At 45.3% G+C, this 23769-nt stretch overlaps 1 protein-coding gene across 1 annotated transcript; it reads right to left on the bottom strand.

The window, feature by feature from the left end:
• Window positions 1–56: 56 nt before the first annotated feature.
• LOC138664524 (parathyroid hormone/parathyroid hormone-related peptide receptor-like) lies at window positions 57–22576 on the bottom strand. Its single transcript, XM_069751292.1, has 12 exons — window positions 22477–22576; window positions 21483–21593; window positions 21034–21158; window positions 20767–20861; window positions 17752–17923; window positions 17378–17531; window positions 17209–17269; window positions 16445–16511; window positions 16184–16278; window positions 15701–15842; window positions 7948–7989; window positions 57–1377 (listed from the first exon to the last, which is right to left on the bottom strand). The coding sequence occupies exons 1-12, from the start codon at window positions 22538–22540 to the stop codon at window positions 1102–1104; spliced, it is 1404 nt and encodes a 467-aa protein (XP_069607393.1). The 5' UTR covers window positions 22541–22576; the 3' UTR covers window positions 57–1101.
• Window positions 22577–23769: the final 1193 nt, after the last annotated feature.

A 23769-nucleotide genomic window follows, 5' to 3' on the forward strand; every position in this document is an offset into this window, starting at 1 on the left:
CCACTCGATTAATCTCTCGTCACATTGCGTTGTAAGAAAAAAAATCTGTTTATATAGTAAGAGATATACGAGTGCGGCATATACATAAATAAAGGTAATATCAAGCAATCTGCCATTATGGGATACATACAGAAAGTTTTTGAATAATACACACGTCATTATCTGTTCCATGTTCAAGACCTTCCAAATATGAACTGCATGGAAAATAAAAAAATGTGAATGGGTATGATAACTAATTAATCCTCCATCCCTGAGATTGCAATGACTGAATCACTTTTTACATCTTGTCCACTTTTCACAATTCTCCTGTGTTAGTTTTGGGTTAACACAGGGTGCCACGTTGTGGCTTGTATCCAGTGTTGGTGCCAATCAAGTCGCAAGTCCTATTCCATCAGTCATGGTAGCAATCCGTGGCTGCTGCACAGGAGCGGGATTATCGTCTTTTACCTGTCGACAGCCATGATTTCATTAGCCAGCCTGGCACGACATCCCAGGCCTGCTAGTCAAAAGAGGAACTGCGGATGCCAACAAGTATGATGCAGTATTCCCGCTCCTGTTCAGCGGCCACAGACCACTGTCATGGCCGATAGAATGGCATATGCGATCGTTTCTTACCAAATCTCGTAGTAACTGATGGATTAAAGTGTTTACGTGCCCTGCAGAGCAAAATAAGAATTGTTGATTTTGGTGAAAACTACAGGCTGTTCATATAATATGCAGTCATGTGAGGCCCTACAAAGTGAGAAATGTTGTTTATGACTGGGTAATAAATGAGGGCATCCCTTCCATCAGCACCAAGGTACCATCACTGAATAATTCATAATGGTTTGTTGAAACTGGAAAGCCCATTTAGCAATGTGATATTAATTTGTCCAGGGTATCCAAATATGCACATCTACATTTAACAGTCTCTGACATTATTAAATTAGTAGGGAAATAGGTAATAAAAAGTCACTTTTTCTTTTGCTTTTTTCTGTTCTTAAATTATCAATCGCGAAGGATGTGAAAAATACTAGAAGCCACGCCATTTACAAGATTCAGACATGGAGCCATAAGTGCTGAAGTTCAGATTCCTTTCACTTATTCATTGCAGCCGTATACCTATGAGAGTCCACAAGCTTTTTCGGTGCCTGTTTGTAGTGGGTTGCTATCAGAGGGTGATAAATTTGAGAAGTATCCTGGCAGGTAGGAGGTAGACTGCACTGGTGCTGATAACTGCTTGCTTCTGGCTGCCATACTCAGACATACGCTGTTTGTGGTATGGGACAGAACCCCTCCGTAGTGACAACTGCCTCCTGTACTTGTTAGACGAGATTTCTGCTTGAGATCCATAGATAAGCTCCGGCGGAGCCAGATCTTCCGCACTTCTGCTTGTACCTGGCAAGGCAGGAAGGAACAGTTATAGAGATGTGTATGAAAACCAAACTGTGCATGGTAATGGAAGTTTGGTATGGGTTCAGCTCTCCTCCATTATACGCTGCTAAAGGTACATTTTAAGGGGTTTGTTCACATTTGAAACCCATATGTCTCTAAATTTAAACACCATCTGTAAGTAATATTTCACAACTCATATATTTACTGATTGGTTTTTCAAAGACCCATCCAGCAATATCTTTACATGGCCAGTCCAATGCTGAGAAATTGGCATGTGAATTGATATGCATTTAGCTATTTGTAGATCTGAAGCCTCTGTCACTCCAGCTCTATTCTCCATCCAGCTCTGTTTTCTCTTGCTTGCAAAGAAGCCAAAGCTTCTATGCTTTGAAGTCACACAGCATTGAGGCTGTCAGTCAAGCAGGATGAGGCGGCGGCGCTGGGTGGGGAATAGAGCTGGAGTGACAGAAGCTTCAAATCTACAAATAGCTCTTCAGCCTCATTTGCATATCAATTCACACGCTGATTTCTCTGTAACCGGTATGGATTGACCAGGTATTACTGGACTTGTCTTTGATAGAGCTACATGCACATATAAATAGTTTGTGTATGAAATACTGCTGACATTCCCTTCCAAGATGCAAAAATAAAGCAACTTTGTAAATAATACTATTGAAAACTGCGCCATTTTGTGTATTCAGCTTTTATGCAAACTTATGTGCCTCCAGAGTTGTAGACTACAACAAAAACCCTGCGTACCCTGATTCTGCAGTGGCGTTTACCGCAGTACCTCCACTCTTGCTTACTTAGTTTTATTTGTAGACTGTAAGCAAGGAGACTCATAGATCTGCATAAGAGCTGTAAACCCTTCTTTAACCCCTTAGTGACAGAGCCAATTTGGTACTTAATGACCAGGCCAATTTTTGCAATTCTGACCACTGTCACTTTATGAGGTTATAACTCTGGAACGCTTCAACGGATCCCGCTGATTCTGAGATTGTTTTTTCGTGACATATTGTACTTCATGTTAGTGGTAACATTTCTTCGATATTACTTGCGATTATTTATGAAAAAAACGGAAATATGGCGAAAATTTTTAAAATTTTGCAATTTTCAAACTTTGTATTTTTATGCCCTTAAATCAGAGAGATATGTCATAAAAAATAGTTAATAAATAACATTTCCCACATGTCTACTTTACATCAGCACAATTTTGGAAACAAAATTTTTTTTTGTTAGGGAGTTATAAGGGTTAAAAGTTGACCAGCAATTTCTCATTTTTACAACACCATTTTTTTTAGGGACCACATCACATTTGAAGTCATTTTGAGGGGTCTATATGATAGAAAATAATGAAGTGTGACACCATTCTAAAAACTACACCCCTCAAGGTTCTCAAAACCACATTCAAGAAGTTTATTAACCCTTTACGTGCTTCACAGGAACTGAAACAATGTGGAAGGAAAAAATGAACATTTAACTTTTTTTTGCAAACATCTTAATTCAGAACCATTTTTTTTATTTTCACAAGTGTAAAAACAGAAATGTAACCATAAATTTTGTTATGCAATTCCTCCTGAATACGCCAATACCCCATATGTGGGGGTAAACCACTTTTTGGGCGCACCGCAGAACTTAGAAGTGAACGAGCGCCGTTTGACTTTTTCAATGCAGAATTGGCTGGAATTGAGATCGGACACCATGTCACATTTAGAGAGCCCCTGATGTACCTAAACAGTGGAAACTCCCCACAAGTGACACCATTTTGGAAACTAGACCCCTTAAGGAACTTATCTAGATGTGTGGTGAGCACTTTGAACCCCCAAGTGCTTCACAGAAGTTTATAACGTAGAGCCGTGAAAATAAAAAATCGCTTTTGTTTACACAAAAATGATCTTTTTGCCCACAAATTCTTATTTTCCCAAGGGTAACAGGAGAAATTAGACCACAAAAGTTGTTGTGCAATTTCTCCTGAGTACGCTGATACCCAATATGTGGGGGTAAACAACTGTTAGGGCGCACCGCAGAGCTTGGAAGAGAAGGAGTGCCGTTTTACTTTTTCAATGTAGAATTGGCTGGAATTGAGATTGGACGCCATGTCGCGTTTGGAGAGCCCCTGATGTGCCTAAACAGTGGAAACCCCCCACAAGTGACACCATTTTGGAAACTAGACCCCTTAAGGAACTTATCTAGATGTGTGGCGAGCACTTTGAACCCCCATGTGCTTCACAAAAGTTTATAACGTAGAGCCGTGAAAAAAAAAAATTGCATTTTTTTCTACAAAAATGATCTTTTTGCCCACAAATTTTTATTTTCACAAGGGTAACAGGAGAAATTAGACCACAAAAGTTGTTGTGCAATTTCTCCTGAGTACGTCGATACCCAATATGTGGGGGTAAACCACTGTTTGGGCGCACCGCAGAGCTTGGAAGAGAAAGAGTGCCGTTTTACTTTTTCAATGTAGAATTGGCTGGAATTGAGATCGGACGCCATGTCGCGTTTGGAGAGCCCCTGATGTGCCTAAACAGTAGAAATCCCCCACAAGTGACCCCATTTTGGAAACTAGACCCCCCATGGAACTTATCTAGATGTGTGGTGAGAACCTTGAATGCCCAAGTGCTTCACAGAAGTTTATAATGCAGAGCCGTGAAAATAAAAAATATTATTTTTTTCCACAAAAAAGATTTTTTTAGCCACCAAATTTTTATTTTCACAAGGGTAACAAGAGAAACTGGACCCCAAAAGTTGTTGTCCAATTTGTCCTGAATATGCTGGTACCCCATATGTGGGGGTAAACCACTGTTTGGGCGCACGGCAGAGCTCGGAAGGGAAGGAGCGCCTTTTTGGAATGCAGACTTTGATAGAATGGTCTGTGGGCATTATGTTGCGATTGCAGAGCCCCTGATGTACCTAAACTGTAGTAACCCCCCACAAGTGACCCCATTTTGGAAACTAGACCCCCCAAGGAACTTATCTAGATGTGTGGTGAGAACTTTGAATGCCCAAGTGCTTCACAGAAGTTTAGAATGCAGAGTCGTGAAAATAAAAAATATTTTTTTTTTCACAAAAAAGATTTTGTAGCCCCCAAGTTTTTATTTTCACAAGGGTAACAAGAGAAATTGGACCCCAGAAGTTGTTGTCCAATTTATCCCGAGTACGCTGATGCCCCATATGTGGGGGTAACCCACTGTTTGGGCGCACGGCAGAGCTCAGAAGGGAGGGAGCACCATTTGACTTTTTGAGCGCAAAATTGGCTGTCGTGTTTGGAGACCTCCTGATGTACCTAAACAGTGGAAACCCCCCAATTCTAGCTCCAACCCTAACCCCAACACACTCCTAACCCTAATCCCAACCTCATCCATAATCCTAATCACTAACCCTAACCATAATCACAACCCTTACCCCAAAACAACCCTAATGTCAACCCTAACCATAACCCTAATCAAAACCCTAAATCCAACACACCCCTAATCCTAATCTCAACCCTAACCTCAAACCTAACCCTAATCCCAAACCTAACCCTAATCCCAAGCGTAACCCTAATGCCAACCCTAACCCTAATACGAACCCTAATCCAAACCCTAACCCTAATCCCAGCTCTTACCCTAACTTTAGCCCCAACCCTAGCCCTAACTTTAGCCCCAACCCTAACCCTAGCCCTAGGGCTACTTTCACAGTTGCGTCGTTTGGCATTCCGTCGCAATCCGTTGTTTTGGACAAGAAACGGATCCTGCAAATGTGCCCGCAGGATGCGTTTTTTGCCCATAGACTTGTATTGCCGACGGATCGTGACGGATGGCCACACGTCGCGTCCGTCGTGCACTGGATCAGTTGTGTTTTGGCGGAGCGTCGGCACAAAAAAACGTTCAATGAAACGTTTTTTTGTACGTCGCATCCGCCATTTCTGACCGCGCATGCGTGGCCGTAACTCCGCCCCCTCCTCCCCAGGACATAGATTGGGCAGCGGATGTGTTGAAAAACTACAGCTGCTGCCCACGTTGTGCACAATTTTCACAACGTGCGTCGGTATGTCGGGCCGACGCATTGCGACGGCCCCGTACCGACGTAAGTGTGAAAGAAGCCTAACCCTAAGTTTAGCCCCAACCCTAACCCTAAATTTAGCCCCAACCCTAGCCCTACCCCTAACCTAACCCTAGCCCTAACCCTACCCCTAACCTACCCCTAACCTAACCCTACCCCTAACCTAACCCTACCCCTATCCTAACCCTACCCCTAACCCTACCCCTAACCTAACCCTAACCCTAACCTAACCCTACCCCTAACCCTAACCTAACCCTACCCCTAATTTTAGCCCCAACTGCTGTTCTCCTGCCGGCCGGCAGATGGAGACAGATGGCGGGCGCACTGGGAATGCGTCCGCCATGTTCTGCTGCCGGCGGCCAGGAGGAGCAGCAAGAGGATCCAGGGACCTAGGTGAGTATGCTAGGGTCCCCGAATCCCCCTATTTCTCTGTCCTCTGATGTGCGATCACATCAGAGGACAGAGAATTACACTTTACTTTTTTTTTTTTTTTGCGGTCGCCGGTAAACAGTTAATTACCGGCGATCGCAAAACAGGGGTCGGTAATACCGACCCCGATCGTGCTCTTTGGGGTCTCGGCTACCCCCGGCAGCCGAGACCCCAAAGATTCTCCCGGTGCCGGCCGGCGGGCGCACTGCGCATGCGCCCGCCATTTTGAAGATGGCGGCGCCCACCGGGAGACACGAGGAGCATCGGGGGAGCTAGGTCAGTATTGGGGGGCCACCTGGGACCCCTTTTCTCTGTCCTCCGATGTGCGATCACATCGGAGGACAGAGAAATTAAAAAGAGATTGCTTTTTTTTTTTTTTTTTGCGATCGCCGGTAAACGGTTAATTACCGGCGATCGCAAATGCGGGGTGGGTTAAAAACCCCCCGAATCATGTTCTCTGGGGTCTCGGCTACCCTCGGCAGCCGAGACCCCAGAGAAAATCGGCCTCTGGGGGGCGCTATGGACTTTTTCCACAGCGCCGTTAATTAACGGCGCTGTGGTTTAAGTACCCTTAGCGGCCGCCGTTAAAAGGCGTATCGGCGGTCGCTAAGGGGTTAATAAAGACATTGCTTATTTGGTAATAGGTGGCCAGAAGCGTCTGGCAGGGTGTACTCCTATGTGTAGGTGGGAGGGGATTGAAAGAGCGCTGTCGGCCACAGGATGTCTATGGAAACAAATCTGGATCCAATAAGAACTGAAAATCCCAGCATCTGATATACCCTTTGCAATCTGTGTAAATGGCCGTAAAGGGTGCACAGCCCCTAAGAGACAATATGCGACCGCATTATTTTACGCCCTAGGAGCTGCGCTGACAGTATTTCGGTGCAGGCATCTACAAAGTTGGGTAATGTCAATGTTCTGATAGCCTATTGATGGGTTCCTTTCATGCCTTATTTTGGGGGAAAATGTGTGTAAATGGGTTAGTAACTGGCTTAGTGATAGAAAGCAGAGGGTGGTTATAAATGGTATAGTCTCTAACTGGGTCGCTGTGACCAGTGGGGTACCGCAGGGGTCAGTATTGGGACCTGTTCTCTTCAACATGTTCATTAATGATCTGGTGGAAGGTTTACACAGTAAAATATCGATATTTGCAGATGATACAAAACTATGTAAAGCAGTTAATACAAGAGGAGATAGTATTCTGCTACAGATGGATCTGGATAAGTTGGAAACTTGGGCTGAAAGGTGGCAGATGAGGTTTAACAATGATAAATGTAAGGTTATACACATGGGAAGAAGGAATCAATATCACCATTACACACTGAATGGGAAACCACTGGGTAAATCTGACAGGGAGAAGGACTTGGGGATCCTAGTTAATGATAAACTTACCTGGAGCAGCCAGTGCCAGGCAGCAGCTGCGAAGGCAAACAGGATCATGGGGTGCATTAAAAGAGGTCTGGATACACATGATGAGAGCATTATACTGCCTCTGTACAAATCCCTAGTTAGACCACACATGGAGTACTGTGTCCAGTTTTGGGCACCGGTGCTCAGGAAGGATATAATGGAACTAGAGAGAGTACAAAGGAGGGCAACAAAATTAATAAAGGGGATGGGAGAACTACAATACCCAGATAGATTAGCGAAATTAGGATTATTTAGTCTAGAAAAAAAGACGACTGAGGGGGCGATCTAATAACCATGTATAAGTATATAAGGGGACAATACAAATATCTCGCAGAGGATCTGTTTATACCAAGGAAGGTGACGGGCACAAGGGGGCATTCTTTGCGTCTGGAGGAGAGAAGGTTTTTCCACCAACATAGAAGAGGATTCTTTACTGTTAGGGCAGTGAGAATCTGGAATTGCTTGCCTGAGGAGGTGGTGATGGCGAACTCAGTCGAGGGGTTCAAGAGAGGCCTGGATGTCTTCCTGGAGCAGAATAATATTGTATCATACAATTATTAGGTTCTGTAGAAGGACGTAGATCTGGGGATTTATTATGATGGAATATAGGCTGAACTGAATGGACAAATGTCTTTTTTCGGCCTTACTAACTATGTTACTATGTTACTTATTATTTGTGCAATGCTTAATTACCTCTCCATTGCAGAAACAGTAGATAATGGCCACAAAGAATCCCTACAAAGGAAAAAGAAATGTAAATGATGTGTAGTAGATAGTGACCGAGCTCTAAAATGCTCGTTGCTCGGGTCGAGCAAATTGGAATACTCGGGTACTCGACCTGAGCAACGAGCCCAATGTAAGTCTATGGGAGACCTGAGTATTTTTACCGGAATACCCCCCGGGGGGGGGGGGCCTTTTAAGGTCTAAAAAGTCTGAAAATTATAGAAACTCTGCTCAAATGACTCGGGGACATCATGGTCATCGCCCCTGGAAGCATTTATGACTCCAAGGTCACAGCTGTAAGCAATGTTGTCAGAGCTTCATGTCATTTTTACAGGTGCACCAACAAACATACAATAACGTAACCAAAATGGATTTTGCTGGGAAATATGTTAAGGTACATCCTTTCCAGGGTAATGACTTGTATGTAAGGCAAAATAATTACCCCAGACCAAAATGTTCCTGCACCACTTGGGCTATGTTCACACGCAGTGTTTTTGATGCGTTTACCAACTTTAACATTGCTTTAAATCAATGCAAATGTATTCACTGGGAAATGTCATTGTAAGGCTGCCATCACACTATCAGTATTTGGTCAGTATTTTACATCAGTATTTGTAAGCCAAAACCAGGAGTGGAATAATTAGAGGAAAAGTATAACAGAAACATATGCACCACTTCTGCATTTATCACCCACTTCTGGTTTTGGCTTACAAATACTGATGTAAAATACTGACCAAATACTGCTAGTGTGACAGCAGCCTAACATTTAAGAACCCTAGCTGGCCATGTGGTGTGACACACATAAGGAGACCCATCTTGTTTCATTTATGAAGGAGGGACTGTTAAAGTCACAGAGCCTAGTTTTAGAGGGGCATCAGGCGGCATTAATATTCTTAAAGGGCCATTATTAAATAGTGGGTCTCCTATGCTTTTATTGCCTATGCAGTGAGTGGCTTGGCTGCCAAGAGTTACGACGCACCCCAATACCCCTTTCACGAGAGGTACAGGAGCGCTTCCTGAAAAAATGTTGCATTAAATGCAAGGCCTGCCCTGCTACCAGTTTAAAGGAATGAGCGGGTCTCGTAGACTTGTAATGCCCATACACAGACACCCTTGCCAAAAAAATGACTGTAGCAGTACGAAACACGTGAACCCTGGTGATCTAGTGGTGGAAAATGAGAGATGGAGGAAGGCCACATTAAAAACTAGGCCCAATTTAAGGGAGCATGTCTCCTATACTTGTAATGCCCATACATTAAGTGCATAGGCTGACAAACTATTTCCCCATAGGGGTTACAGTTTTAAAAAATGGGTGGTATCATAGACACCCTTGCCCAGAAATTGAATGGCTGTAGCAGCATACAACATGTTCACCATGGTGATCTAGTGGTGGAGAATGAGGAGACATTGCTGAAGGCCTCATTAAAAACTAGGCCCAATGTAAAGGAGTGTGTCTCCTAGACTTGTAATGACCATACACGCAGTGCATGGGCTGACAAACATTTCCACAAGGGGGATACATTTTTAAAAATATACTATGGGCATCATAGACACCCTTGCCAAAATTTGGACTGCATGTAGCAGCACAGAATACGTTAAGCCTGGTGATCTAGTGGTGGAGAATGAGGAGACATTGCTGAAGGCCTCATGAAAAAATAGGCACAATGTAAATGAGTTTGTCTCCTAGACTTGTAATGCCCATACACGCAGTGCATGGGCTGACAAACATTTCCCCATGGGGAGTACATTTTTTTTTTAAATACTATGGCCATCATAGACACCCTTGCCAAAAATTGGACTGCCTACAGCAGCACAGAAGACGTAAAGCCTGGTGATGTAGTGGAGAATGAGGAGACATGAAGATAAATCATACTGAAATCCATCCCCCCCCCCTCCCAAAAAAAAAGGATGTGAATCCACTGATGAAAGTAAATAACAAAAGGGAGGGGCGAACACAGGTTCATATATATATATATGATGCCAGATTGTGTCCAACGAGATATGTTTGTCCCAAGCAACAGCTCAGAGTCTGATGTAAAAAAAAATATAATAGTATTTCAATATGTTCATATTGTAGAGGTATACACTGGGTCATAAAAGGACAGTGCACAGATATTAAAACTGGAATATATAAGAATAAATGAGAAAAATATATGTACATCTAATTTTGATGACCGTTCCCCCTGGGGGAGTTTATTTTGGTTTCTAATTAGTAACGGGCATCAGAAAAACACCCTGGCACAAAAATTGAGTGACTTTTGCATCACGGAATACGTTCACCCTGGTGTTGTATTGTTTGTGGAGGATGAGGCTAAAGGTACCGTTACACTTAACGATTTACCAACGATCACGACCAGCGATACGACCTGGCCGTGATCGTTGGTAAGTCGTTGTGTGGGAGCTGTCACACAGACAGCTCTCCAGCGACAAACGATGCCGAAGTCCCGTCCCCGGGTAACCAGGGTAAACATCGGCTTCCCGCACTGACTTTCAGCGCCGGCCGGCCGTAAAGCAGAGCACAGCGGTGACGTCACCGCTGTGCTCTGCTTTACGGCCGGCCGGCGCTGACAGTCAGTGCGGGGAGCTGACACCAGGGGACGTGACAGACACTGGAATGTGAGTATGTACTGTTTGTTTTTTTAACTTTTACAATGGTAACCAGGGTAAACATCGGGTTACTAAGCATAGCCCTGCACTTAGTAACCCGATATTTACCCTGGTTACCAGTGAACACATCGCTGGATCGGCGTCACACACGCCGATCCAGCGATGACAGCGGGTGATCAGCGACCAAAAAAAAGGTCCTGATCATTCCCAGCGACCAACAATCTCCCAGCAGGGGCCTGATCGTTGGTCGCTGTCACACATAACGATTTCGTTAACTATATCGTTGCTACGTCACAAAAAGCAACAATATCGTTAAGGAGGATAACACCAAACAGACAAAATCAGGAAGCGGATAGCCATGTGTGATTGGGGAGAGGTGCATGACAATACACCTCCACAAAAAAGACAATGTATTAGAGGTTATATTTCGCTGTTTTCACTTGGTGGTATACAGAAATCTTGCCCAATCCAGCCCTTGTTCATTTTTAAGAGTCAGCCTGTCAGCATTTTCAGTTGACAGGCGGATGCGCTTATCTGTGATAATTCCACCAGCGGCACTAAAAACCCTCTCTGACAGAACGCTAGCAGCAGGGCAGGCCAGTACCTCCAAGGCAGAGAGAGCCAGTTCATGCCACGTGTCCAACTTGGATACCCAATAATTAAAAGGCACAGAGGAATCACGGAGGACATTTGTACGATCTGCAAGTTACTCCCTCAGCATTTTCCCAAACATTGCACTTCTTGTGACAGAACCCCTTGCCTCCGTCCCAGCACGATGGGAGGGTCTGAGAAAACTGTCCCAGAACGTTGCCATTATTCCTCTGCCTGAGCTGGATTGTACTTCTGTCTCTCTCGCTTGGACTCCTTGGTTGTACAACAAATTCTGACGTCTTCTGCCAGTGTTCTCACATGGGAATTTTCTAAGTAATTCCGCTACAAGACCCCTCTGGTACTGCAACATTTTAGTACACTTCTCTGCCTCTGGCAGAAGATTTAAAGTTCTTGTAGCGTGGGTCTAGAAGTGTCACCAACCAATTTTATAATGCGAGGGTCACGTGAAGCGCAGCGCAACATAAAGTCAGCCATGCGTGCCAGACTGCTAATAGGCAAGACTTCGGTGTCCTCACCAACAGGACTGACCATGCTGTCCTCCTCATCCTCCCTGTCCTCAGGCAGGCCATCCCCGCTGAACAGACGGTATGACATCTATGCTTGTAGTACGGTCTATAGCGCATGAAAGTAGCTCCTGTTCTTCCTCCTATTCATTGCCTACCAATCCACATTGGGAAGACATGAGGCTGGGCTGAGTGTAATCCCCCTGTATGGTTCCTTGTTCCATGTCCTCGTGCTCTGCCTGCAATGCATCCTCTTTAGTTGTGAGTAAAGAGGTTTTCAGAATGCTTAAAGACGGGACGGTGATGCTAATTATGGCGTCATCGCCGCTCACCATCTTGGTGCAGTCCTCAAAGTTTTGGAGGATGTTACATATGTCTGACATCCATGTCCACTCCTGAGGTCTTATGTGTGGAGTCTGAACTGAATATCGATGGCCTTGTTGATGCTGGTAGTCAACAACTGCCCTCTTGTGCTCACAAATACTTTCCAACATATGCAGCGTAGATTTCCAACGCGTGGGAACATCACACACCAGTCTGTGAGCCGGAAGCTGCAAATGCTGCTGAAGCACGACAAGGGCGGCTGAAGCTGTAGCTGACTTTCTAAAATGGGTAGACAGACTGCATACTTTCACTAGCGGATCCGGCAGCTTCGTGTAGATTTTCAGAAAGCATTGAACCATGAGGTTAAGCACATGGGCCAGGCAAGGTACGTGTGTGAGCTCACCTTGCCTCAGAGCCGCCACCAGGTTCCAGCCATTGTCACACGACCATGCCTGGCTGTAGGTTCAGCGGTGTCATCCAAATATCTGACTGCTCTTTCAGCGCTGTCCACAACTCTTTTGCATTGTGCAGTTTGTCACCTATGCAGATTAGCTTCAGCACAGCGTGTTGCTGCTTGGCTGAGGCAGTGCTTCCAGCTTCTGCCTGATCTGTTAATTTCAGAGTTGGAGAGGAGGAGGTGCAGGATCTGTAGACTGTGGGAGCAATCCTGATTGACGTAGGGCCTGCAATCCTTGGCGTGAGGAGGATGTGTTCCATTCCAGGATCCGACTGGGTCCTGGCTTCCACTATGTTAACCCAGTGTGCTGTCAGTGAGATGTACCTTCCCTGCCCACAAACGTGTCTGTGGTTAGGTGGACTTTCCCAATAACAGCATTGTTGGGAGAAACGGGTAATGTTGTGGGACACATGCTGGTGTAATGTGGGGACGGCACTCCGGGAGAAATAGTGGGGACCTAGGACCTTGGGACAGCGGCCGCCATCAGGTTGCGGAAAGCTTCTGTCTCAATAAACCTAAAAGGCAACATTTTGAGCGCAAGCAGAAGAGAAATGTTAGAATTTAGTACTGTGGCATGTGGTGCGGTGGCTGGGTATTTCCACTTGCGTTCCAATGATTTGGGTTATAGACAACTGAAGGGGATATGGACGTAAATGGGCTTGATGATGGTACTGCTTGACTGTGCAACAACAGGTGCAGGGCTAGAGGCATCTTCACATGCACGGTGGACTGGGGATTGGCTTCCATGCAAAACAGTGGAAGAAGCAGTGGTGTCCTCTGCAGACAGTGTTCCTGGAGCCTGAGATTCGGCCCACAAAGTCGGGTGCTTTGCTGCCATGTGCCTGATCATGCTGGTGGTGGTAAGGCTGGTAGTTTTGCTACCCCTGCTGATGTGGGAATGGCAGGTGCTCAAAATTGCCTGTTTGGGGTAATCGGCAGAGTCTTTTAAAAAATAACCAGACTCGGGAAGATCGAACAATTGGAATGGCAACTTCCCTCATGTTGGTGTTACGGGGAATGGATGCATGCCTTCTGTCTGTGACCACCACACTGCTTCTTCCTGCCTGTTGGGGTGATATGCCGCCTTCCCTATGTGTGCTGATGTCCTTGCTCTGGGTGTCCTCCTGCCAGGTTGGGTCAGTCACTGTCATCCATCACCTCGTCTTCCACATCCGCACCCTGCTCCTCCTGAATTTCTGGCTATTGTGTCTTATTGTGCACCTCTTGTGACACTTTCCCACCATCGCCTTCATGTGACCGTGGCTGGTCAAAACTTTGGGCATCGCTACATGCGATCTCATCTGGCCCCACTTCAAGTTGACCGGCCAAGAGTCTGGAATCTTGAAAGGGAAAACTGAACAGCTCTTCAGAGTGTCCAAGTGTGGGATCAGTTCTCTCAGGGCACTCAACATGGTGGGAGGAAGGAGGATCAGGGTGAGGAATATCTGGTCCACACTCACGGCTACTCAGACTTGACCGTGTGGAACACGTGGTTGTGGTGGTGGCTAAGTGACTGGAAGCATTATCCGCTATCCAACCAACAACCATTTCACACTGCTCTGGGTTCAATAGTGGTGTGCTGCGATCCCCTAGAAACTGGCACAGGAAGGTTGAGTGAGAAAATGTGGGTCTTTGTTGTGGCCCACTTTCAGCTTGGCTACGTCCTCGGCCTCTGCATGCACCATCAGCATCACGTCCTCTTCCCCGTCCCTTGACTTACCCATTTTAAATGGACTACTGAACTATTTCAAAAGCTCAACACAAATGTATTTATTTGGAGCAAAATTATATCTGATCAGTATGCCTTCAAAGCTATGATTTTTCCACCATAGATACTACAGGCCGCAGACACAGATAACAGACTGTATAATTATTTTTTCTGTTGTATGTGAAATTTTGAAAAAAAAGAGTAGAACAAGGCTAGCACACAGAACTATGCTACGTATGCCTGGAGACTATGATTTTTCCACCACAGATACACCAGGCCTCAGCCTGACAAAACAGACTGCATACATTTTTTTTTTTTTTTGGGGGGGGGGGGTGATTTTTTTTATAAAAAAAAAAAAAAAAAAGAGTGGAACAAGGCTAGCAGACAGAACCATGCAACATATGCCTGCGAAGCTACGATTTTTCCACCACAGATGCACAAGGCCTCAGCCTGAGATAACAGACTGAGCTAAATGTGGCCTTGATTTTTTTTAGCACAACTAAATTGTGTCAACAAGTTGGCTGTGACACAAAAAAAAAAAATTGGGGGGCGCACTCACATATGATGCCTGGGACAAAGGAAATAAAATTATTAGATTTGCATGCACTTTGATTAGAATGACCTGGCTGTAGTCTGCAGCATGACCAAGCAAATAAATGTAGAAATAAGGAGGCTATGGATTGCTTTAGAATAAAGAGAGCAGGTATAGGGTGAAGAAAAAGAAAATTGCCACAGTTAACTGCAGCTAGGTATATATTAAATAAGCAGCAGCAGACAGTAATGGAGCTTTTTGAGGTATGCAGGGAGATCTATGTACTCGCATACAGTGCCTGCAGACCTTGCACTCATGTGGATATGTGCACATAACTCCCCTGCCTACCTAGCACTGCACTCTCTGGACCCCCAAATTAGCCCTAAAAAGGACTGTTGGTTTCTCAGGATTTGTAGACTGAACACTAGCATACCCACACTCATTATTAAAAGGACGATTCTGACCCTATCTCAGCAGCAGCTCTCCCTACAAGTCCGGAGCAGAATGCGGCGAGCAGGGCGGCGCCAGGTCTCTTATAGACCTGATGGCGCTGTGCGGCCAGCCAATCACTGTAATACCACAACAAAGATGGCTACAGCATTACAGTGCATGGCTGACAATCCCTGCACTGTCATTGGCGCTCTAAAGAGCGCCAGAATTGCAGGGCAGAGACCCAAGCTCCCACCAAAGAATCCCGGATATACTCGGTGCTCGCCGAGTACACCGAGCATAGTGATGCTCGGGTGAGTACTGAGTAGTGGAGAGCTACTCATCACTAGTAGTAGATGTACCATAAGCCATGCTATCCCCTTGGCCGTAGGGGCCTAAGCTACACACGCCTGTGTCTAACGAGTACAATTTAAGTATAATTTTCATTTTTATGGGACTTGTCTTACTGTATTACATTACATCTGGATATGGAACATCTTTACCACACCGTAGCTATAAAGCCGTACTGACTATACAAGGTGTAAATTTACCTGTGAGGAGTTAAAAAACATCTCGTAATGCATCTGTATTTGCCATAATAGCCCGGTCACTTCTGTGTAAGGAATTGCCATGAAAACAACATAATGGACACCAAAGAGCGGCATGAGGACTAATGTTGACTTGAGGAGTTTCCTGTAAGAAGAAGTATGAACCTATAACTTTTTTTTGGATCTTAAAGGGATTGTGCAAAATTAGAAAAGCATAGCGGCCTTGCTCTAAGAACAGAGCAGCACCACTCTTGTTATGGTTGTGTCTTGTAAGGCCTCGGCACAAACCAACATAGACACTAAGGCTACGTTCCCACAATGAGCTTTTGGTGAGTTTTTGATGTTGCAGATTTTCTGCACCCATTAAGTAAAATAGGTTACTTGTAGTTTTTTTAAAAAATATGCAGCATTAAAAAACTCACCAAAAACTAATTGTGAGAACATAACCTAACACTAGTATGCAGATGTTGTGTTGCTAATACCCACCCATATTGCTGTCGGGGGTCTAGTTTTCCTGTGTTGGTTTCCCAGAGTTTGGAGGCCAAGACTCTGACGATATTCAGAAACAAGATAAAATTGACCTAGAAAGAGGGAGATAACTTTTTCACATGTGGAAAACGCATGTAGTCCAATTCTATCAGTTCTCATTGGAGTCACATCACTACACATGAGCAGTATGATCGGACAGCAATATATCGATAGGGATCTATGCTTGTATTGTGAATAGAAGAAAGACCTTCAACGCACCAATGTGGCCGCTAGAATCGGTGTTTGATAAATCCACTTCATATGACCAGCACTGAGGTCCCAACACCTAGAAAGAAAGATAATACCTCAGTTCTAGTTAGAGTGGGGCCACAATGGGCACAATACATGAGCCCAAGACAAACTCCTTCTCATTCATTACAACATGGCTTTTACCACTCATGTCAAATTTAGAAGTTGTTATACTTTTTTTTTTGTTTGTAATGTGTTCTCCCTCCCTGTACACATCCCCAGACACTCAAATCTTGCTGAGGGTCACAGGCCAGCCCTCCATGACATCACCATTTCGACCTCACTGCAGAGCGGCTGCCAAAGCCATTCAAAGCACTGATAGCAAATCTCTTGTGCTTTGAATTGACTGCAGTAGGAAGTAAGAACTAGAGGTGACCTCACATGTGATAGCTCAGGGCCTCAGCAGAATTTTAACCCCTTTAAACCATTTGGTGGTATGGTGAAGAGTATGGACTAAGAGAAACCAACTGTAATGTGATGTTGGTTCCATAGGGTCAAGGTTACAAAGACTTGTTTTAAAAGGTAACCCTTCAGAAAATCAGCCTACCGACAAACGTTAATTAGTCTATGTTGCATCGGCATTAACTTTCATCCCATTCAGCAGAGCATGATTTGCTTTTTGGAATCCAATGCCCAATGAAATGTGACTTTAAAACAAATATTAGGTACAAGGTTTGGTGTTTTATGTTCCAAGTGACATGTATGGATGGCAATAGGTTGAACTTTTTACATACTGTGTATCTGCTAGAGACACCCGTACACTCGCCCACACAGACACAAACACTGCTGGGAGTCCTGGAAAAAAAAGAAAACACTAAGTCAAGATAAACCATCTCCATGTACATGCAGGTGACACAATGGCCATCATAAGTACTAAAAAGAAGATCCAGCAGAAAATCTCACCCCAACCAATGATGGTCAGTGCCCAAAAGTAGCTACGGTCAGACAGGTAGGCCATGAAGATGAGACTGTGCAGGTAGAGACCTTCCACCAGAATCCAAAAGTGATTAGTGGCCAGAAAATAAAGGAACAAGGTGACAGCAACTTTACATCCAGCCTGTGACAGATGAAGAACAACCTCCTAATAGTGTAAGTCAAGTAGAGGTATACTGGATTATGTGACTGTGAAGGAAAATGTCTGGAAGGAACCTAATGTATCTTCTGATCATTGCTTTGCTTACAAAAAGTAACTGCTTCCATCAATCTGTCCACTGTGACAAATCATGTCTTCTACTTAGAATATGTAAAAATGAAAACATGGTGCTTAAAAGACTCACCCAGTGGACCTCTGTTATCCTTGAAGCACCGATCTCTACCTCTTCACTCCCTGGTATCACTTCATCATCTTTTGAATACAGTACAGCATCTTTAAGAAATATGCTTCCAGCTCGGCAAATGAAGGATGTAAAGAGATGAATATGGATGTAATTTCGGGTACAGTGCAATCTCCTGCATAAGTGGAGGCAACCATATATACACAGTTTACGTTTAGAGTTCAGAAACTAAGATGGCTCTTACATAAGATTAACATTGCAGAAGTTCTTGATTGGCTACATTTTTATAATATATCGACTCGACCCTATGAGACATTCCATTATATCAATGAGTAATAAGTAGGAGGAGAACCAACTGTAGGAGACAAAAAAAACCTTCAAAACAGTCAAAGACATCATCTGGGCGAATAATTGGCAACTTTGAGGCTGGCCAGACTGATGGTTTATTATTTTGTGGGCATATTATCAAATGACCCATTGTTTTGTTTTTTTATGAAGACAATTTTGTTGAGAAGAGGTGAAGGAGAAAGAGGAGGAGGACCCTTACAATGGACAGAGATGTAAAAAAATCAAAACATCACTTAAAAGTCTATTAAACAAAATGTGAATATTCTAATGACTTTCTTCTTCCTAGAACCTATCATGAAATAAGTCTGATCTGATGCATGGTAGGCATGACACCAATTTTCTTTGACTGAAACGTGAAGAAGCATCTTGAGAAATACTGATCTCCACTGATAACTGTTTTATAACCTACCTTATTGATAAGTCATAAAACATTTTAGTGGGAAAACTCATTCACAAAGATGTAATTAAGTGTATTAGGCAAGAATTGTGCCACATGTTAGGTGCCAAGGGGCACCAATAGGTGACTCTACCTTGGCCAAGATATTTAGATAGAAAGCTAGGGTAGCTTTGCCCAGAGTGAAAGAAAGCCTAGGTGAAACCAAACTATTATTGATGGAATTATTAAAAGAAAGCTTCATGTTAACAGGTAGTAACAATCATTATGTAACAACCCTGCCGGCATCACTGCATGGCCTTCCATTCCCCACCTGCCTGTTACATCTACTCACTCACCCAGTGCCATGCTGTGAGATCTGTCTGCTGCCGGTTCCATGCCATGTGCTTCATGGTGGCTTACTCTGTGTACACTTCCTGGCTGTGTGCATAGGGGGGCGGCGCCAGCCACTCCAGATTCTTATTGAGACTGTGTGCACCTCCCTAAGGTGCTTCTGGCCAATAGCCTTGAGGCCTCTGATACTTAAGGCATCCTCACCCATTGGAGGATGCCTGAGCAAACTATTCCCCTCAGTTAGCATTTGCTACTGAGCTGCCAGGTCGTGTCTGTTTCCTATCTCAGAGGGCTGCAATACTGCAGGCCTTCATCTGTGTTCTGTCTTTGTATCCGTGTCCGTTCCTATCTGAACTCTGGTCTATGTCCGTCCCGGCTCCTCCTTTGTCATTAGTCATTTCCCACTCTGCTGTGTGTACCTCTGCCTTATCTTTCTGCTCTGTTCGCCACTGTCTGTGGCTCTGCTTCTCTCTGCTCAGTTCTACCACAACCTGTGGTTCTGTGTCTCTCAGCTTTTCTCTCAGCTCTGCTCTCTGTAACTTTGCTCTGCACTCTGACCTTGCTTTACACTCTATGGCTTTGCTCTCAGCTCTGCACTCAGACCTTGCTCCACACTCTGTGGCTTTGCTGTGCGGCTCTGCTCCTTGTGGTTCTACGTCTTTAGCTCTTGGCGTTACCTCGTGCGTCTCTGCTCTTGGCTCCGCCTCCAGCGTCTCTGCTCTTGGCTCCGCCTCCAGCGTCTCTGCTCTTGGCTCCGCCTCCAGCGTCTCTGCTCTTGGCTCCGCCTCCAGCGTCTCTGCTCTTGGCTCCGCCTCCAGCGTCTCTGCTCTTGGCTCCGCCTCCAGCGTCTCTGCTCTTGGCTCCGCCTCCAGCGTCTCTGCTCTTGGCTCCGCCTCCAGCGTCTCTGCTCTTGGCTCCGCCTCCAGCGTCTCTGCTCTTGGCTCCGCCTCCAGCGTCTCTGCCCTTGGCTCCGCCTCCAGCGTCTCTGCCCTTGGCTCCGCCTCCAGCGTCTCTGCCCTTGGCTCCGCCTCCAGCGTCTCTGCCCTTGGCTCCGCCTCCAGCGTCTCTGCCCTTGGCTCCGCCTCCAGCGTCTCTGCCCTTGGCTCCGCCTCCAGCGTCTCTGCCCTTGGCTCCGCCTCCAGCGTCTCTGCCCTTGGCTCCGCCTCCAGCGTCTCTGCCCTTGGCTCCGCCTCCAGCGGCTCTGCCCTTGGCTCCGCCTCCAGCGGCTCTGCCCTTGGCTCCGCCTCCAGCGGCTCTGCCCTTGGCTCCGCCTCCAGCGGCTCCATCCTTGGCTCTGCCTTCTCCTTCTCTATTCTCTGCTCTGCCTTCTCCTTCTCTTCGCTCCACCTCCTACTCTTACTCTGCCTCCTGCGATTCAGCTTTGCTTCCACTCTTGCTCTATCTTTATTCTGCAACTTTACATACAGGTCTCTACCTGTTCCTTTATATTCTCCAGTCTGAACAGGTTCTTACCTGTTTCCACACATCCATCTGAATACCAGTTCCTACCAGAGTATCAGTCCTGTCTGCCAGTGCCAGCCGTGCCCGTCTGTCTGCCAGAGTGCCAGCCACGCCTGTCTGCCTGCATCTCCGTCAAGCCAGTTCGCCCGTCAGGGCCTCTGCCATACCCATCTGTCAGCCAGTGTCACAGCCGTGCCTGGCTGCCCGTGTCTTGTCCCCGGTGGGATCAGCATCCACAGTCCGACTCCACCCTGGAGTGGTACCTGGTAGCTTCCTATTGCACAAGTCTGACCTCACCATCAGAGGCTCCAGCGAACACCTAGGAAGCTACTTAGTTACGCCCCTTCCAGGGAAGTTCGGTCTGTGGTTCAGTGGGGCCACACCCCCAGGCGCCCGCGCCAACCAGTCTTGCCGCGAGCGTTACACATTATCATAAGATACAATGGGTTTGGGTTAGGAACACTAAAACTTTAGCACCTTACTTGAAGTAACATAGGATGCAGAGAGCTATCAGGAGCGTTGCCAAAGAAATCGAATATCCTATAGTGTAAATCACTCGCAGCCGGTCAAACACCTCCTGTAGAGAGAAAGTGATCCAAGTTAATAAACTTTATATACTTATTCTACAAATCAAGCATGACACCAGTTTGTGCCTGTCGGGGCAGGCTGGTAGTGGTTGTAGCCACAGGCTTGAGACTCCTGATCTACATCGTAAATACAGTAATTGGTTTCCAGAATTTGTTCTGTACCTTCTCCTGGATCCTTTCCCCTGGGCTCACCAAGGTGACACATTCACTGTAATTGGCCCAAGTCCTGTTGGTGCCTGGCACTTGAAGCCACATGCCCAGTGATCCACATCTTCGATGAGCAAATCCTGGCAAAATTGAAGGACGTGAAAAGACAACAAGGAGTGTGTCATATGATCCTAATTATATGTCTTCTTATGTTGGCATTAAAAAAGAAGCATAATATTATTATGTAGCCTAATCTGTAACTGAACCAATAAGGCGCCACAGCTCTGAGGCTCTAAGATATGCCTTCATTTTGCCAAATTAAGAAAGAAAAAATACAAAATTCTAACACTTTTTATTCTTATGTGTATCAACTAAGCGATGTTACCTATACTCATTGTTAGCATTACTTGTGGATGGGAACAGGACCTATAGGTCTTGTAGTACAGCTGGGTAAAAAGAATTACCTTGGTGATTGAAGTCGTAGATGTAGTCTGGGCAAGGAACTGATATCAACTGGTGGTGTGACCCATCTGGCCAGCATATTATCCCATCCCACTGTGGAGAGCAAATAGATCCTAGAAGCAAGAACAAAATGCAATGCAACTTCCAAATTGTAGTGTAACTGAGCTATCATGTCCTAGCAAGGATGCTCTGCAAATGTTTATAACTCCAATAGATGTAATTATAGGTCAGATAGGTGGGACCTGCATTGATTAGATATTTATGGCATATCCTGTGGAATGGCTATAAGTTCCTGGGACGGAAATACTCCCTTAAATGTGGTTTGCATACATGTGGTCACGTACAGACTAGATGTGTACAATACAATACATATTAATTGAGCGAGGTTGGATATGTCTAGTTGGTATGTGGCCAGGAGTCCGCAAATTGCATATTCATGGTCACATGACCATCCACTCCCGGCAACAGCACCGGAGAATCCTCACTGCGCGTGGTGCACACTCTGAGGATTCCCATAGAGTGACTGTAGACTTGCATCCCAAGACTCGACAACCCCATTATGTTTTGCTCCATGTGTTTTTAAAAAATATGATATGTAGATTTATTTGCCAATTTGTCACTATGGTAACAGACTACAAACAAACCCTGTGTAGTCAAATCCAACAGTCTTTCTTCTTTTTATACATGCCCTACTTCAACTAGCTAACATACAGTACACTGTATGAAAAAGTAAATGCCGTGGAATATAGGATGACATGAAGTTCTCCAGCAATCAGCTGATCAAAGCCGGAATGGCTGTAATTGTCAACTGAAGTTTTGGCCAAATGGTTGTCCATGCCATACATGAGTGGGCCAGACCCACCAGAATAAGTGTCACTGATACTTAGCTTCAAGCCTGAGCAAGGCAGAGAACATGCCACTTGTGGCTTGTGCCTCTCCAGGACCGGGCCATGCAGCTGCAGATATGACAGTGGAAACAATGGCTGCACTATTCACCATTTGAAGGCTGCTGTTTCCATTTGGACTTGTGAGCTACGATCTCAGCCTGACAGCGACGCATTGCTTGGGACAGCAGGAATATCTGTTCATCTCTGGTGATCACATCATCACTATCCACCTGTGACAATTAGAGAAAGGGTCATGTTTGCGTATTGTTATAAAAAATCCCTGATTGCGGTCTATGACTGGTAACATTGTTTTTTGTGCTTTTTTTTCCATTACTTTTCGCAGCTCATTATTTGCTACAATCTGTCAGTATAAATTATTTCTTTGGGTTACAACAGTAGCAGCCATTAGACATATTCTTGCCTCTTACAGTCTCAACTCTTCTATACTCCACCTTATACTTCAAATGTACTTTTTTGGATATTTGTGGGAGATTTTGGGGATAAGGGAGTAATGAGACAGTGTAAAGCTTGTATTATACTCCTCCGTTACAAAGCGGACCACTCTGATCTTTGGCTTCTCTTGTAGAAAACCAGAGCCCATTAAGACCCCATTAAAGCCCAACCGTAAATATTGTGGGTCCTTGAGAAGTGGGACAGAGAATTATGTGGGGCCTGTGAAAGCAATGAGCCTTGTGTTGCATATAATTGCCTATTAAATGACAATTTATTGAATACAGGTGTGAATGAGTAGCAGGGCCGGCTCCAGGTTTTTGAGGGCCCCGGGCGAAAGAGTCTCAGTGGGCCCCCCCTTTAACACATACCCCGATTCATGATCGCATATAAACACAGCCATGTAATATATAACACTGCCCACGTAGCATATAGCAGCCCACGTAGTATATAGCAGCGCAGCCCACGTAGTATATAGCAGCGCAGCCCACGTAGTATATAGCAGCGCAGCCCACGTAGTATATAGCAGCACAGCCCACGTAGTATATAGCAGCGCAGCCCACGTAGTATATAGCAGCGCAGCCCACGTAGTATATAGCAGCGCAGCCCACGTAGTATATAGCAGCACAGCCCACGTAGTATATAGCAGCGCAGCCCACGTAGTATATAGCAGTGCAGCCCACGTAGTATATAGCAGCGCAGCCCATGTAGTATATAGCAGCGCAGCCCACGTAGTATATAGCAGCGCAGCCCACGTAGTATATAGCAGCGCAGCCCACGTAGTATATAGCAGCGCAGCCCATGTAGTATATAGCAGCGCAGCCCACGTAGTATATAGCACAGCCCACGTACTATATAGCAGCGCAGCCCACGTAGTATATAGCAGCGCAGCCCACGTAGTATATAGCAGCGCAGCCCACGTAGTATATAGCAGCGCAGCCCACGTAGTATA

The sequence above is a fragment of the Ranitomeya imitator genome, chromosome 2, assembly GCF_032444005.1.
Source record: "Ranitomeya imitator isolate aRanImi1 chromosome 2, aRanImi1.pri, whole genome shotgun sequence".
Classification (NCBI taxonomy): domain Eukaryota; kingdom Metazoa; phylum Chordata; class Amphibia; order Anura; family Dendrobatidae; genus Ranitomeya; species Ranitomeya imitator.

Bases quoted from the DNA above. Each gene is read 5' to 3' on its own strand.
- LOC138664524 (XM_069751292.1), bottom strand. From the start codon at position 22,540: ATGCGTCGCTGTCAGGCTGAGATCGTAGCTCACAAGTCCAAATGGAAA. The intron at 21,594-22,476 runs GTGAATAGTGCA...TCTTGCTTCTAG, and splicing joins GAAACAGCAGCCTTCAAATG to GATCTATTTGCTCTCCACAG. The intron at 16,512-17,208 runs GTATGTAAAAAG...CTTTCTTTCTAG, and splicing joins GTGTCTCTAGCAGATACACA to GTGTTGGGACCTCAGTGCTG.